Source organism: Perissodus microlepis, chromosome 10, assembly GCF_051167445.1.
Source record: "Perissodus microlepis isolate ML-2025 ecotype Zambia chromosome 10, ASM5116744v1, whole genome shotgun sequence".
NCBI classification, from domain to species: Eukaryota; Metazoa; Chordata; class Actinopteri; order Cichliformes; family Cichlidae; genus Perissodus; species Perissodus microlepis.
Window position 1 is genome coordinate 23,565,714 of NC_140470.1, and position 17,615 is coordinate 23,583,328.

A 17,615-nucleotide genomic window follows, 5' to 3' on the forward strand; every position below is an offset into this window, starting at 1 on the left:
AACAAGCACCAGGCAATAAAGTATGATTGTTTACTGTCACTGTGAGAATGAATGGAAAGACAGTGCATTAAAAAAAAACATCAAAACAAAGGCCTTACAATCAAAGTCACGTAAACAACAAACACTACTGGGTGTTTCTGTACATGAAGTTGACAGAAAAAAAACAAGTGGTTTGCACTGAAGCCTCACAGAGAGAAGGTTTGGGGTTTGAACCTGATCGTTGGTTTGGGAGTTTTCATGCGCTCAGGACGTGTGGGTGCTCTGATTTCTTTACACTATCCAAAGACATGGATGTGAGGCAATGGGGTTCTAAACTGGCTGTAAATATGGCAGTAAATGCAGATGTGAATGGGCATCTGTCTGTCTGTTTTAGCCCTGGGTGTGCCTCACCTCACCTGGGTCCAGCCTACTCAAATAGTTAGATAGACAGTTAAGACGATGCATGGATGGATCACAGCTGTGGCCGGTGAATGAATAACTGCCACTAGTTTTGTAAACGTTTAACTGGGAAACACCATATGTTCTCATTACAGTTCTAACACTAATTAACTGTTGATGGGGCGATCGTGGCTCAAGAGTTGGCAGTTCGTCTTGTAATTGGAAGGTTGCCGGTTCGAGCCCCGGCTCTGACAGTTTCGGTCGTTGTGTCCTTGGGCAAGATACTTCACCCGTTGCCTGCTGGTGGTGGTCAGAGGGCCTGGTGGCGCCAGTGTCTGGCAGCCTCGCCTCTGTCAGTGCGCCCCAGGGCAGCTGTGGCTACAATGTAGCTTGCCATCACCAGTGTGTGAATGGGTGGATGACTGAATGTAATGTAAAGCGCTTTGGGGTCCATAGGGACTAAGTAAAGCGCTATACAAATACAGGCCATTTTACCATTTACCATCAGTCTGTGTGCTTCACTTTATTATTGTAGGGTCTTTACCTAAAGTGCCTTGAGGCAACTGTTGCTGTGATTTAGCTAGTTGAGTTAACTCAAAGTCTCAAATATCAACCTGATGGTGACACTGGAGGAAAAATGAGTCATTACAAGAATTCACCATGAATTTCTGTACAGGACCGTTTTTGGGACCAGCGGAAAAGGTGATGATTAGGATTCATAGTCTGTGGACCATAAACCTATTCACATTTTTTGTTTAACACTGTAGGTGACTTTATGTAGACTTGGATACATGGTAATCCACCCAACAGACATTTCAGTCAGAGTAGAGGACCAATGAACAACTTGACAGAAATAGATTTGGTTGATGCTACAGCGTGGTCAAATATGAAGCAGATCTGTGGCACTTAAGGCAAATTACCAATAAAAAAAATAGAAGAACATTTTTTGAGTAGTTTTGAACAAAGCTGCTTATGTGAGTCACTCTTCAAGGGAGAAAACGGACTAATATCATAAGCCTCTGATTTTAATAATGGCAATGCTAAGTACATTTTATTAAGCCTCCTAACAAAAACAAAAGGAAGTTTTATTTTTGTTTAATTGGTGCTGTTTTCAATCATTTGTTCCTTTCAAATATTTTGAAAAAATAAAAATGATAACTTTGATATAAAGATTAATACCAGAGAGCAGGAGATAAAAAAGAAGAGGAAAGGAGAAAGCGAGCGAGAGGGTGAGGAAGAAAGGGAAGACAAATGGTGACAGGAAAGAGAGAAGCAGTGAGGACCAGTCATACAGTCTATGGTTCAGCTCCAGTTGGATATCAAATCTGTGTTCTCAGTCTGTGAGTCAAGTAAAAACCATCAAAGCTTGAGGTTTGGGGACTGGAGGCTCGGTTCAATCTCCAACCATTTCCCACAACCTTTCAAGGGCTGCCAAACATTTATTTGTTTTGGATTAATGTAATTAACCCCCCCACCCCCCTTTCCTGGTGTCACACAGAAGAAGCGAGTCACAGTGAAAAGATTACAAGTCCTCTGCTTCTCATACAAGCAGCCCGGCCGTCCCAGCACAGTGGCTCGGAGATTTCATATCAACAGGATTATATTTTTGCTTTAGCTTGACATGTAAATCGCCCACTGACAGTTCTCACGAACACATCAGCAAACACTTTACAGCCGTGCAGTAAAAAAAGACATACTGCAGGGAAGAATACATGTGTGATGCGTCTGTGTGTCCTTTCAGCCAACCTAGAGTCTCTTTGTGCACGGCCACACAAACTGTTGCTTTGTCTCTGATAGATACGTGAATTTTATATATTTTTTTATTGTTATATTTGGAAACTTTACAGCTCACAGGGGTTTAAAACATTTCAGCTGCTTTCCCAAATGTCTCAAAATGCTAGCTTTAACATTAAGTAGTTATTTATTGCCACATTTAAATTCAAAAAGCTGTGACATTATATGTGAGGTCAACTTATCTCTTTCAGGATTTCATGTGAAGACAGGCAAGCGTGTATTGCATCAGTCCGACATGCAGCGTGGAGTCATGTAAAAATAGCACATCTAAAAACTGAAGAAACCCCTGCTAAGGTTTCTCATTGTTTCTAATGCAAAGTCTGAACTCATTCAGTCTGATTTAAAGGTCTTTAGTTTGTATAATAAAACTTACTCAGTCAATAAAACTTCATTCAGAGTAAAAACCAGGTTTTAGCAAACCAAGAATCATAACTCTTTTGGCGTCAATAATTTTTCATGTGACAGTCGCTGTTAAAATTATGTGTAAGAGTATGTAGTGTATTAGTGTTTGAGCCATAGTAAAATGTCCCATAAATCCAGAGGCTTTTCTGTTTCATACACTGAATCTCCCTTCGTGGGCAGATGACGCATAAAAATGAAAAAAGTCTGAAACCATTGTGATAATTCGGGGATCAAACCCAGATGGGACCAAATCATTTTTCAAAGTCTGGCACGGTGAATAATACGCTTTCTGATTTTGAATGTTAGAATAATGAGAGGCTTTTCTTCAGGCTGAGGGATGCATGTTATAGTTTTGCCATTTCAACAACTGCTCAAACAAGAAAACAGAAATGCAGTCTTGTTAGAAATTATGATGTAAACACCTGAAAAGAATCTTTGGGGGAATAAATATTTTTTGATCTCTCCAGTTCTAATGTTTTCCTTCAATGTTAAATACTTTTGAGGACCCTGAAAAGAAATGATTAATTTTATCAGCTGTATACAGTTATATACTGAAAATATAAAACCATAACTCCTGTTTAAGATGCAAAGATGTGCCTTTGCTCTGTTCTGTAATGCTGTGATCGATCTCTCGTACCTTGCCAGGGTCTTCGTTCACATTAATTTCCATTATGTTCCTCAAGAGGTCAGCCTAACTCCCTGCGCCAGCAGCAGCAGCAGCTGGCAGCGTGACCAGCACTGAATATCAGCACAGAGGTAATTTTTTAAAAGCTGGAGAAACCTGAAAGTCACACAGATCAAAATCTCAGTGTACATGTTGAAGTGAGGTGAGAGAAAGAAAGATATTTAGGATTAATGTACCAGTTCTTACTTTATAATATATTAACTGGTCCATTCAATTAACTGCAGAGGCAGATGAACTGTAATCCATATATGAGTTTATCTTGAAAGAGAACAGACTAAAATAAATAAATGTAGAAGAAACCAGCTTTCACTGGCTGTGCTCAGCTCGTATCCTGATGATAAACTTACAATGCATAAACTCACAGTTGGGTATTTCCCCTATTACAGATTGGAGTTTCTCGTTATTATTCTTTTAATCACACAACTGTTCATTTCTTGGAGCTGGTTTGTTGAGCTGGCTGGTATTTGTTTGTTAGTAAATTTTTACATTTCCTGATGCTTTTAATACCACAGTTTGGTCCTGAGCAACAGGAAATACTAAAAGTTAACAGGCTGTCCACACAAACTACACGTGTGTCTGGATGCATTTACAGGCAGGTGAGCAGAAGGAGCACACAATCCACCACGAGTGAAACGAAGAAACATGCACTTATACGTACTCGCGCTGATCTTGGTCCAGCATCTCCTTTGATCTAACTTGACTTCTCAGAATGATTGTTCTCAGCAGCAACACTGATGTCCTGCTTTGTCTTTGAGAACATTGGTCACTGCAGGTCATTTATAAATATATTCTCTATATATAGTGCTGATTTTAGTTTCCACTGACTTGCCACATCATTTTCACATGGGTTCATATATATATAATATATATATATATATATATATATATATGTATATATATATATATATATATATATGTGTGTGTGTATATATGTGTGTATATATGTATATATGTATATATATATATATATATATATATATATATATATATATATATATATATATATATATATATGTATATGTATTTTTTAAAGAAAAGTTTAAACACATGTGCAACCTGTCAGTCAGGCCTGAAAATAGGGTCCTGCAGGGACCATTCTTGAATTACAGGTTCTTCCAGTAACCTTTTACTCTACATTGAGCTCTCAGAGGTTCTTGAGGAACCCCAAGTGAGTAAGGGTCCTTAAATAACCCCAAGGAATGCTGGGTGCTGCAGATTTCACCAGGAAAGTTACGGTCGAATGGGGAACATAAACCCTCTTTCTTTGATGGCCAACTTTGTGCACAGTTAGACAAACTGGCACCTAAAAATGTTCCCTAGACACTTCACCATTTATAATAACACTTTTTGATTCTGTGATTCATTCACTGAAATATTTAAAATTTCTATATAATGTATTTTCATCCAGAACTTTACTCCTTTGTTGCATTTTCAGAGTTTTCATAGCTGAAGTTAAGAAAATATTGACACATACATATTCTGGGGAATCTGATGCTAAGACAGCATTTTTCAGTATTCTAAAATATAAATTGTGAAAAACGATTTTAGAATCAACTCAACAAAATTAAGAAGTAAAGAAAAAGTTTTTTTTTTTCCATCTTTAGCATTTCCAAGTATCAAACTCCTTCAAGGTCTCCTCGGGTATTCTGGGAACTTTAAAACTTCTTTTTTTTTTTTAATAAAATCAATATGATTCTCTCTTTCCATTACAGACACAAGTCTTTACTCAGCTTTTGTCTTCTCCTCTTAAAGAAGTTGTTCACAAGTTAAAGTAAGTTTCCTCTGAGATAGAAATGGATAAAAGCACAAAAAGTGATTTACAAAATGAGCCTTGAGTTAAAAGAAGCTCAGACGACTCTACAAGCTGCTCATCTTTAAGTCGAACAAGTTGGCAGAAGTCTTGAGTGTTTCCTTTTTGTTTCCATGGCAGCTGCCAGTTTGCTGAAGGGGGAAAACATGCCAGGATGTTTTTCTTTGTCTTGTACGACACTCCCTTCATTTGACCTTGGCTTTGGATGAGGCTGTTAGGGCACACTGTAGCGCTTCGGAAATGTAGGAACATTGCAGAGTCTAAAGTCTAAAGTCTGGGATGGACTTTAAAAAGAAAAAGAAAAGTAATGAAACTCTAACAGTAAAAATACTGTTTGTAAAAAACAAAAAAAGAAGGAGGAGGAGAAGAAGAAGAAAGATGTCTATAAGAAAGAAAATGTGTCTGCATATTTATCCTCTTTATATATATTTAAAATCAAAGAATTATTATTATTATTTTATCTTCTCTTTTTAAAGTCTCTAAACCACCGTACAAACACAAGACACTTCACCTCCCAGCCATGGAGCATGACATCAATCCTTTGACGGGTTTCAACTCTGGCTTCTTTAAGTTGTAAGTCTTGTGATCCCAGTCCTGCAGAATCCTTCACATCTCCAAATATACGTTTTTTCAGAGGGATGTAAAATGCATTTCTTTTTAAAGCATTCTTGTGCAGCAATGTTTTAATGAAAGGCAAATGCAACTTTTACTAAGCCTGACCCACATTTTCATCCTTTTATGTAACTTCCCCAGGGATGTCAACCCGTTATTTGGATATCGGGACATGAGACCTTCATCCTCTCACAGTCATCAGTCGTGCTCACCCTGAACATCCAGGATAGCTGTAGATTTTCTGGAATCATTCAAAGGGTGCATGTGGTCGCCTGTCACGTTATATATAAATGAATAGATAAATAACAGAAGCCGAGGCTATGCCACTCATGCTAACATCTCCAACTTTAATAGTATGGGGGGGAACTCCCAACATATTATTCCTCCCACCAGACAAAAACATAGACACCAATGTATAAACCTATTAAACATAAGTAATACAGATGTTACCATTCTTGTTTTATTTTGGTACTTGCTACATAAAGGAACATTAATATGAAGATATTAACTCCTTTTTATATGGTAATATAAATATCAATAATAATGGGGCAGCGTGGTTTTAATTGGTCAGCACATACACATTAATGCCAAGTGTGAAAATGACAGTTTATATCAGGTGATTTTTGCACAAGAGATCTTAAAATTGCACTTTTTCTGCTTCCTTTTGTGTGTGTGTGTGTGTGCATCTGTGTGTGCAGATGTGTAGTGCCTATGTTTACTGCTTCCATTGTGGATGTTTGTTAGTGAACATGCATGCATGAACTGCAGGTCCTTGATCTCCTGCATGGAGTGGCACGGAAACGCTCACACAAATACACGCACGCAGACACACAAAAGCTCACACACACACACACACTCCCCAAACCTAAACAATGATCCATCATAGGAATCCACATCCTCCTCTGGGCCACATCAGTCCCTTTGCTGCGGAAAAACTGATCCCAGAATCGGCTGCTAACTGTCAACTGCAGGACTCTGAGCCGCCCACTCACCACTAGAAAGAGACCACTGTGGACGCACGCATTTAATAGGCTTGCCATCAGAGTAAATGGAGGCTTAGTTTGAGAGCGCTCTGATCTCTCTCTGGATTTGTGACGCTCCCCTTTTTTGGAAAAAAAAACGAGAGAGAGAAGAAGAAGAAAAAGCCAGAGGGGAGAAAACACAATAGTGGATTTGTTGAGGCTGTAATTGTGATTTTAGTTTTAGTTTTGTTCCTTGTCATTGTAGGTGAATTGTCTGGCTTGTCGCAGCTGTCATCGAGGTTTGTGTGTGGTTTGTGCCTTTGCACTGTGTGTGTGTGCTTTCATGTAGGTCTCTGCTCTTTCCGCTGAACACATGCAGCCATTACAACTGGCTGCTGGCACACATTTACTGACTTTTGTTTCAAGTGGAGATACCACACTTTACCATTTGAAAAAGAAAAGAGAAAAAACACCTGCCTGCCGCCCGAAAATAAAATCAAGTGTTGTGAAATTTGATAAGATGAAGGTCGGCGTGCAAGTCGTAAATTGTTGCAAGTATTACATTATATTTGTTCATTTTGAGTGTGGAAACTGATGGATCCAGTGTGTGTGTGTGTGTGTGTGTGTGTGTGGCCATCATCATTAACCACCAGTACCCTTGAGCTGCCCACCGCTTCAGTACGAACATGGCCACCCACACTCCCTGCCCGGCACTACCATTTATATCAAAGTCCATATAATGGGCCATCTGGGGAATCTGTATGGTTAACTCATCAGCGCCACCACAAGTGCTTCTCTGTGCCAGACACAAAGTGATTTTTTATTTTACCATTTTCCAGTCTCTTGGCAGCTAAGTCAACCAGTACGTAAAGGTGGACGCAGCGAAGATAAATGTTGAGATTTGGTTCACTGACTGTTTTAAACAAGATGGTTTTCATGGGAGACTGCAAATGGAGAGTGGGTACGGAGCCGGCAAGTGAGTTTACACTAAAAGAATTATAAATCTGCTCTGACTTTACAGCTTTTTCCACGGCGTGTAAACTACAATTAAAGGAGCAAAGTGAATGAAAGGAGAGCAGCTGTTACTGAAAAAGTTGCGACAAAAATCGACCATTTTTTAAATAAAAATTTCTCTTCCACAAAGAATTCTTTTCCTTTTTTCTTTTGCACTAAAGCAAACAAAGCAGCTGAAGAGGAAAATACAAGAGCGATTGTCACCTTAAAAAAATTCTGTAAACCAATGTGGTCTTAGCACTGGAACCAAATGAGTGCAATCTTCTTTTTTTTATCCTAAACCGACATGAGAAAACCAAGCTGATGCAATCAAAGGTACCCAAAAATGAAATTAAAAGAATCAGAAATTAAACTCGCCAAACATCTCTCACATCTACTTACGCCAAAGACGAGAGAACCAGCTGAATCGATTAGCACGAGGCCTGATAAGACTTTATCAGTGTCCGGTTTCATGCAGGGCATTCTGACTCTTCCCGATGAAGGTTCCTCCCAAACCTTCATCAGAGAGAGTCGGGCCTCTCTGCCTGTGGCGAACACACTAACCACTAATATCAGGTTGGCTCAGCAGAGGAGAACAACAGCACGGCCGCACTAACCAGGCAGCTGCAGCTTTCTGCATTACAATATGCTGCAAGAGGGATTAGCCACTCAACTAGGATAACAACAACAATACTAACAACAATAACACAAGAAATTATCATAATTACTCTCAGACCATGTTACACTATATTGTGACATCCGCTACCATAGAAATGTGGCACACTGTATACAGTAATTGAAAGTCATAATAGTGGATCAATACTAAAGGTGATGCTTCACGTAAGGTTTTATTGAACATCAAAGTTCTGAGGGTGATTTTTTTTAAAGGGGGTTGGGCAGCTCTGTAGGCACATGGCAGTGCTTCGAGCTAAATGCTATTGCAGTTGGCATGCTAATATTTGCTACTGAAAACATTTAGAGGTGGGTAGAAATTTAGTTTTGTGAAAACAAAGTTTTCTGCAAGTTTGTCATCTTTTTTAATGAAATCTACTTTCATTCACTTTCTTCTTCTTCTTCTTCTTTCAGGTAGCCACAGCAGACTATCTGCCTCATCTCACATGTCCTTTCTTTCACACCAACTATCGGTCACTGAAAAAACAAAACGTCAGCCACAAGGTGATGCTAAAGTAAAGGTCAAAAGATAACCAAAAGTCATAAAGTAAGCCATTCCCGGAGACCATGCTACACAATGTATATATAGCTTTTATTTTAACTCCAAAACAATTTCCAATCTTGATCTCAAGGTTGCTTACCACCAGTTGCAGCCCTGCAACAAAGATTGCTTATAGCAATATTACTACAAGGACCGAGCCTGGCTGTAGCTCGGTCCTACGCGGAGCTGTGCAGACCATAAGTTACATGTTGCAGCTGCGTACTTTCACCAGGGGGGCATTGTCAAAAACATGTGGGCTACTGTTGTTTGTGTTTATGCTGCCTGTTTTTGCTCCTTTAGCTCAGCACCTGCTACAGAGAACACAGAAGTTATAATGCACAAAGAGCTTCTTTGTGTCGAGGTGTCAGAAACAGTGGAAACTGTCCATTGCAACCACTTTGTGCTTTTCGCGCATGCTTTTTTGATCTTTTACTACCTTTCCTGTTCAAGCATTCTTATCAGCCAGTAAGCATTCTAGCCACTGCCTTTTGGTCAAAGCGATGTTGGTTTTCTGGAGGACTGCACAGAAGTGTAGCTGAAGAGCTACCCAAATGCAAACAAGATCTTTAATTCCTTATTATGTGACAACGGGTCTCTCCTTTCACAAAAAGGACCTCACATACTGATCCGTGCAACCCCGAAGCATTGCCCCCTTCATTGTATTTACGCACCAAATCTCACCAAACCTGGCCCCTCGTGGCACGTTTTGATGTTGGTAAATAATCTCATTCTGCCGTACGACTACCACAACCACCACATTTTCTACCCCGGGAGAACAAATTTCTTGAGTTTACGAGCCAAATCACTAACTCGTTTTGTAATTACTGAAATCAAACAGCAAATGGTGGGAACTGACATCACAACTCAAAACGTGCAAAGAGGTGGTGGGGGGGAGTTTGTTTCCATTGAACCAAGCTGTAGCTTTGTGGTTCATCAGCTTGTGAGCGTGTTTGCTGCCGGCTGATTCAAATCTAATACATCAAGCTTTAAATAGCAGGCACGTTGCCTCCACTCATGCAGATTGCACTCTTTTCAGCATTTTTTTTTTTTGAAAAAGGCACATGAGCACGTCTGGATGTGCGCACATGTGCATGTTTATGTCATCTTCTAAGTGTGTGCGTGTGCGTGTGTGTGTGGAGCAAGGAGTGAATGGCTTGGCTCCACATCAAAGGCCCCTGCGAGTCTCTGCATTAACGAGGCCCTTTGTTTCCTGCCTTCCAGATTACAGCACGTCTCTCCCCGTGCTGCCAGTGTGTTTGGGTGTGCATGTATATGTGTGTGTGTGTGTATGTGTGTGTTTTTGTACGCTCATATGCCTATGTATGTGTGTGAGTGTGCTGAGGGCACAGTAACCTGTAGACCAAAGGCCAAAGACGGATCCTCCCTCCTCATTTTCTTCATCTAGCGTAATCAAAATGAAGGAAAAACAAAGGTGACTGCAATTTCTTTTTGCCTAAAATCTGCTTGATAAATTCGAAAAGTTAAGAACTTATATTCAAAAGCTGTGATATTTGTCACGTTTTCCTGTATTTTGGTATATTTTACAATAAGTTTTTGCAATAATTGTTTTGTGACAATAAATTACAGCACAAAAAAGTTCCTTCAAAGCAGAACACGTGGAAAATATCAAATCAAGATTCAACTTAAAATAAAGAGCAATGATGAGCAAATGATGACACTTTTCCTTATTTGGGATAAATCATATGTTGAAGCTGTCATGATTCATGTTTGACTAAAATAGCTGTGTGTTTGGAGACGTGTTGGAAGGACTGTAAAAGCGTGGTGCGTCGTTAACTCGAAGAAGTGAAACAGTCAACACACTTTTCAGCAAGACACAAGCGACTTGTCGTGGAATACGTTTCAAAACTAAACTTCCATCTCCCTGCCTCTTGCTTCAAAACCTGAAGCCTCAACCTTCCCTCACCACACACTCTGACAAACCTTGAGGTGTGTGTATGCGTGTTTGTGTGTGTGTGTGTGTGGTGACACGGGGCGACGCAGAAGCTCTTCTGCTGCTATTTCCAGCCACTATCAGACCCGTTTTGTATGAGCTGGGGCATGATTTGTTGATGCACGTCTTTAAAAAGTTCAGAGCTGTTCCAACCACAGCTCGCTTGTTCTTTCCTCTGAGAACTGGAGGAGAAGAGAGCCAACTGCTTGCACGCCGGCATGAATGTTTCGTTGAGGCAGAGATGTACGTGATTCAAAACAACGCATAATATCAGATAGCACGAAAGAACGAGGTTGTTTATCATCTGCTGCAAAAAAAGAAAGCTTTTTTAAAGCGCCTTTAATCGAGATAAGCATAATTAATGAATTGGTAATTTAGCTCCAGATTATTCAATAAAAATGCAATTTATTAACCGTGCCGCTATCTTTATGTATCTGCAGATGTTGTTGCTCAGCATAAGCTCTTATTTTAGATTTTGCTCTGGACTAAAAGTTAAAAATAAAACGCTTGAATCTTTGTCCACTGATCCTCAGCAATGTGTTTTCAAAGCTCTTTTTTCCACCCTTCCACTGTTTATGTTTGTTGATTTCCAGACAAGATCTTACTCCACCCCACTCCCCAAAAGCCCCACACAGATCTGTGATATCAACTCATAAATGTTTGATAAGGAGTTAACGAAGAGGTAAAGAGACTGCATTCTGCTAAATCAAAAGAGACAGACACATTCAAATCAGCAAACACTCAGCAAACTAGAACTCGAGTGAGCTTCGTTAGCTGCCACTCTATATCAAGTCGCTTCTCCTCTTCTTCTTTTTTTCCGTCTTCTGCTTGTTTTGCTGATCCTGTATCCTCCCTTTACAGCACACTCTCACAGACACATGGGAGCTGAAAGCAGGTCTTTATCACAGGGCCAGTGAGTAGTGTCAGGTGGTAAGGTGCGGGGTGACTTCGATTTGGTAGCTGATGAAGGAAAATACTGAACCTTTGCCCACCCGTTTTCTTCTTCGCTCTCAGTCTTATCATCTTTGTTTGATGCTGGTGTCGGTAACCTTTATTCTTGGTGGTGCTTCTGCTCTTACTCATGTAGCCACCTTTGAGTGTAACAACTTTCTAAATAAGTGTTTCAAATTCTGAAATGATTTAGAGTTTTTTTTGTTTTGCTTTTTTTCTTTTTGCAACCTCCTACAGATATTAAACCCACCTTCACAGGAGCCACGCAACATCCTGTGAGTGCACCACTTAAGACGAGCTCTTTGTTTAAAGACGATTCACTGGTATCTCTAGATTTTTAAAGCGCTTTGAAAGGCGCGCTTCGTCTGGATGACTGCATGCAGCCCAAACATAACTCTTTACTTCCTGTAGTGTGGTGGTTATCATGTTCTAGGTAATATTTAGAAACAATTAAGCATAAATCAGTTATACTTTATTTACCATTCCAGTCAATTAGTTCACTGTTTTATAGCCAAAACTGAGGCACAAAATTAAACCGTTGTAAAGATTTGTTGAGGTTCTACGTTGCTGGCTGGATGCTGCCTGGAAGGACATGGTTTTGATTGTAGGAAAACTACCAATAAAAAAGCACACAAGTGGTTCCAGTTAAGAGCCGTTCGCTTGGATGTGGCTTAACCCCAATGAAAGGACATGATTTAATTACTCTGCAGCTTTAATGCGCCTGGTGTTTCTTTAGAAAGCACAGTGTATAATCTTTTTTGAACCAACTGTGATTCATCTTCGAAGAAAAAAAAAAAAAGAAACATGTTAAAGAAAGAACTTTTCCACCACCGATGATTAGGCAATGGAAAGGGGCTTGCTGAAGTGATCATCTTGTATTAAATGGGCTCTTTACACACTGACGGTGGGGTTGAAGTTTGCGCTATTAGGCTCTCCATTCAGGGGCCGAGGATAAGATGTAATCCTGGTTTTTGCACTGTATCGCAGATGATCCTGATCGTTACTGGGGTTTACTGCACCACAGTTATTCAGTTATCTAGTAAGAAAAAAGGGAAGAAATCATGTTTTTAGCTCTTCTCCATGTTGGTGTTCTTCATTAAAAAAGAATTCCCCTTTTGCTACATAACATATTTCATGTTTCTACACTTTACACATTGTTACACACAAACATAAAGCTCTTTTTATCAAACGCTCCTCCTTTATCAGTGCTGGTCTTATTCAAATGCAGAGCTTGTACTGTATCTGTGCCTGTGTGTGAAAAGCATGTCTTGTGGGGTCGCAGCAGCTACGCAAGCTTGTGTTTTGTGTGTGGGCTGCTTATCGTTTCTATCTGCTCAAGTTTCCTTTTTTGGCCTTTCCTGTCAACAGTTATTGTCTGATGTCACAGACGACACTCATTAGAGTTAGAGATAAAAAGATGATGAGAAAGGATGCACGGGGTGTGTGTGAGCATCAAACCTCTGAACTGATAAGGCAGGGTGATGTGAACTTAAAATATGACTCTGATCTGACAAGAATAATCAAACTGCTCATAGCAAAAAGAAAGAGAGAGTCTTTCTGCTCGTGTGTGTGTGTGTGTGTGTCTGTGTGTGTAACAGAGAAAGGCGTAGATATAAAAAGAGAAAAGGTGTTTGTAGGTCAGAGACCCTGAGAGTATTTCAAGAGCTCGTGTAGAGAAAATTTGCTCATCTCTGGTTCTTCTGTTGTTATCAGACAGGCTGACTGCATCCTTTAGCCTCAGGTGAACCTGAGAACCCATGAATGTGCGTAACTATCAGCGCAGATATTCAAGGGAACTGCGTGTGAGATCAGAGCACGGCGAGCTCACGAGGCAGCGTGGCCCATGCAGGAGAGATGCTGCCTCTCTGGAAAAACAGCTGTCTATATTTAATCAAGGCGAATAAACAAGGAGTTTAAACAACTCATTTATAATTTAGATTTGCATACATTAACACTGCTCATTTTAATCTTTTTATTAATATGCATCAACGATATTGTATAAATATGCAGTTTTATGCAAATACCGGGCCCATTTTCTGTTTGTATTTAATTTTGTTTCCCAGCTGTGGATCATCATTTTCATTCAAGGCAACCGACTCAGATTAAGTCAAATATTAAGTCACAGCATGGGAGTGTATAAATATTTCTCAATTAAAAACTCTGAAGACCAGCTATGCTACTGTATCAGCATTAAAAATGCATTGGCATTGGGAGGAAAATAGGGGGAGGCAAGTTGCGAGTTTGATAAGACATCAGAACTTTGAGTCTACATCTTTGAACTATGTTTTTTTTTTTCCTTGTTTCCCTCCTCAAATCAAGTAGTTGCAATAGCTAGCACTTTTCGCTGTTACAAGATCTGGGGGATGTAAGGACCAGCCAAAAACATGCCGTGCCTCTGTTATTGATGAGCAAGCCGTGCCTTCTGATGTTTTTCACAGAATGTCCTAGATTTTGCTGCTTCTTGCCTGAGCTGCCACTTTTCTTTTGATGCAAATGAGGAGTTTTGTTCCAAAATGTGAAAACTACCAACTGAACAGTGTGACAGCAGCTGCTACAAAAGGGCTGCTGAGACAGTGCAAAGCTCACAATGCATAATTACCAAAGTTATTAACTAGCTTGATGATAACATCCCAGAAGTACGCTAATAACAATATACCAGCCACATCTTTGACATGTTGAACAATTGAGATATGTGTTACATTTATTGTGAGGTTTGAAATATGGTGGGTAAGGAAGGAAAAAGCCGAATTGAATCCCTTGACAAGGTCCATATTTTATTTGAACCAATCACAAGGAAGAGAAGTTGCAACTGTCAGCAAAAGCAACAAGACAAAAATGCTTTTAGCTGCCAACTTTTTTTTTCAAATGTGCTTTTTGTGTTTTGTGTGCTAATCAGCATCAGTTTTATGAGGTAAACAAAAAGATGACTGCTGTAAGAACGGAGCCAGTTTTCAGCCCTCGAGTTTAACGCTGAAGACCAGACCGCTTTTTTTTTTTTAGGAGAATAAGATAAATAGAGTTCAGCTCTTACTATCCTGTAGTTTTTATTGGCATGCTCCCTGTTGGTCTCTTGAGCAACATCGACATCTGTTTGCGGCTGCTGTTGCCTCTCTGCTCAGTGTCTCTGTCACTTCTCACAGTGTCATCTGTGCTGAGTGTTGCTGAAAGTTTAAAAAATATATACGATAGGGCCATATAGACACTTTAATTTTATGCAAACAGTCATCGGAGCAGCTATTGAATACACAACACATGCACAGTGACTTAACATGAAGTGTTTTGTACATGCAGACCTGATTTGACTGTTATTCACTGATCTCATTTAATTTACTTATAGACTTCTGTTTTCTTTGAAGCTACGATGTAAAGATCCAAATCCATTTATCAGTGTTCGTTTAATTTCTTTGTAAATACAAGGCTTGCATTATTTGTATATTTTACTCCATATTCAGGTCATGCTTAAAACATCTTTGTTTTTCTGCTTTCTTGTATTTTATTACTTCTTTAACTTACCTTGAAGTATGTTCCAAAGTTCCGTGTTATATTATATTTCTTATAAAAATATCTGTTGCTAGTTTATAGGTTACTTTAAAAGCAGATTAACTAATGAAATGATTGTCATATTTTGTTTATGGCACATATTCTGTGACAGTGGCAGATGCTCACATAACATGGCCAAAGTTACAGTGAACTACTTATACTTATACTCTTGATTTCCAGATCTGTTACGAAGCATCAACATTTGTATTATTTTATTGAAACTTTTAAGGATAGAATTTATAAGCAGTAACAATGACCTATGACCTATTAAGATTTTTCCTTATTTTTGTTGCTGTTGGAATGATAGATGTTCATATTAAACATGGACAAATTTTTAAATAATGACTGTATGGGCAAAAATTTCAGATTTCATGCAGCTCTAAATGCTCTGTTTCTGACTGATTTTTTATTCTTGGCTCTGTGTGATGTCATTAAAAGCAGATGTCCTTATATGGTTATTTCAAGTGCACAGCGCTAGCTGTAAGAACCACAGCACCACCCACATGCCATTCAAATCTTCCATTTATAAGGGGCTGCCAATAAGAAGAAAGCTACTTTCCTTTCTTGTTATTTTTTTTTATTTTATTTTTTATTTTTTGGCTTTGGATGAGCTGAGGGGCTTCACCATAGGTCAGTTTAAGACAATACGGTTTATTTTGAATTAAAATTATCTAAAGCTACTCCAAAAGAGTCCAAGAACAAAAAGTAACCATACTAAAACCCACAGCTCTCGTTTATAAATAAATATGTAAATATAATCTAAGTACAATGTAAGCATATAAAGGAATATGTAAAAGCCTATATAGATGGAAATTAATATTCTATGGCTGAGGTCAAGCCAAAAATCATTTCCTCAAGTTTGGATAATATTTTTTTTTAGCTTTCTCAAAGTGCATAAATTGGCTTTAAACCAGTAGGTTAAGAAAAGAAAACTGAGATTCTGTGTGAGCTTTACAGTAGCATTATATCTAAGCACTACATGAATGAGTTAGTGATTATGATTTAAATATCAAAAACAGGAATTCTAGAGTGAAATATAAAAAAAAAAGTAGTAAAAAAGACTCTAGATACAGCTAGTTTAAAATATAAACAGTGCTGAAGAAAGTATTTGATTATTTTGCTACAATCAAAGTAACAGTATTAGACTATAGATGTACTCCATTAAAAGTAAAAGTCTTTCATTTTAAATGTTACTTACATAAAGTAGCATTACTGAAATGTATTCAAAGTATCAAAAGCATTAATTAAAAAGGAATTACTACAATACAATATAGCTTATATAACCGGATTATTGCTAATAATATATATATATATATATATATATATATATATATATATATATATATATATTTAATATATTTAATATATTTAATATATTTATATATATTACATATATTTTTATATTAAATAGTTAGAACCGTATCTACAGCTAAGTCTGATAAGTTGCATCAAGTGCAAAGCAGCAGTGTGTATTTTACTACACTGATTCAGTGTACGTAAATACACCGCACTGGCGGAATTCATGACGAAAAAGTTACAGAAGCGCAACAAAACTGATCTCCCAGCTCAGCCTGAAGTTTAGGTGGCAGCCGTGGGATCGTGGAAGGTGTAAAGTCGCCCCTGGAAGTCATGAATAACGTCTGTTCGCCTGAGCTGGGAGAGGTGATGTCTCTTTAAGAAGCTCAGCCCTCTGCCGAAACAATTGTACAACCCCCCAACAAGTCATCGGGCCTGTCAATCATCCGGTCGGCGCCCTTTGATGTCGGACTCCTCGCCTTGTCTTGGGCTCAAATGAGCTGTTTGCTGCTGTAGGGAAACATTAGTCTTCTACCAACCAACCAGCCGGGGGACGCCACATCTCAACTTTTTTCTGTATGCGGTGGGGGTTTCTGTACTTCGGAGGCGCCCCAGACTGAGGAGATTTTAACAGAGAAGTCCCGCTGAATCTTTTTCTTTCTACTTTTTTATTTTTATTTTTTGTCAGTATCATTTTTTAAACGTGTATAACATCGAAGAGGAGGGGGGAAGTAGACATGCCTCAGCTTAGCAGCGGCGGCGGGGACGACCTGGGAGCCAATGATGAGATGATATCGTTTAAGGACGAAGGAGAGCAAGAGGAGAAAATCCAAGAAAACGCGTTCACGGAGAGAGACCTGGCCGACCTCAAGTCCTCTCTGGTGAACGAGTCGGAAATAAATCAAAGTCCGAACGCAGCGGTAGGTGTCACGGAGTGTGACTGTGTGTGAAAGACAGAGGGAGAAAGTGTGTGTGGAAAGCTTGTTTTATTTTACGCGCTGCTGAGAAGCTTTGAATGAAACCAACTC

The 17,615-nt window shown here is 39.1% G+C and overlaps 1 protein-coding gene across 4 annotated transcripts in view; it reads left to right on the forward strand.

Annotated features, from left to right (window-relative positions):
• Nucleotides 1-16,812: 16,812 nt before the first annotated feature.
• tcf7 (transcription factor 7) overlaps nt 16,813-17,615 on the forward strand; it is a 74,175-nt gene continuing 73,372 nt past the window's right edge. The window contains exon 1 of one of the 4 annotated variants that reach the window (XM_084940733.1): nt 16,813-17,507. In XM_084940733.1, coding sequence (XP_084796859.1) covers nt 17,325-17,507 — 183 coding nt within the window. In that variant the 5' untranslated portion in view covers nt 16,813-17,324. The remainder of the gene's footprint in view (nt 17,508-17,615) is intronic. The other 3 variants (XM_084940734.1, XM_084940735.1, XM_084940736.1) reach the window with 3 other exon arrangements.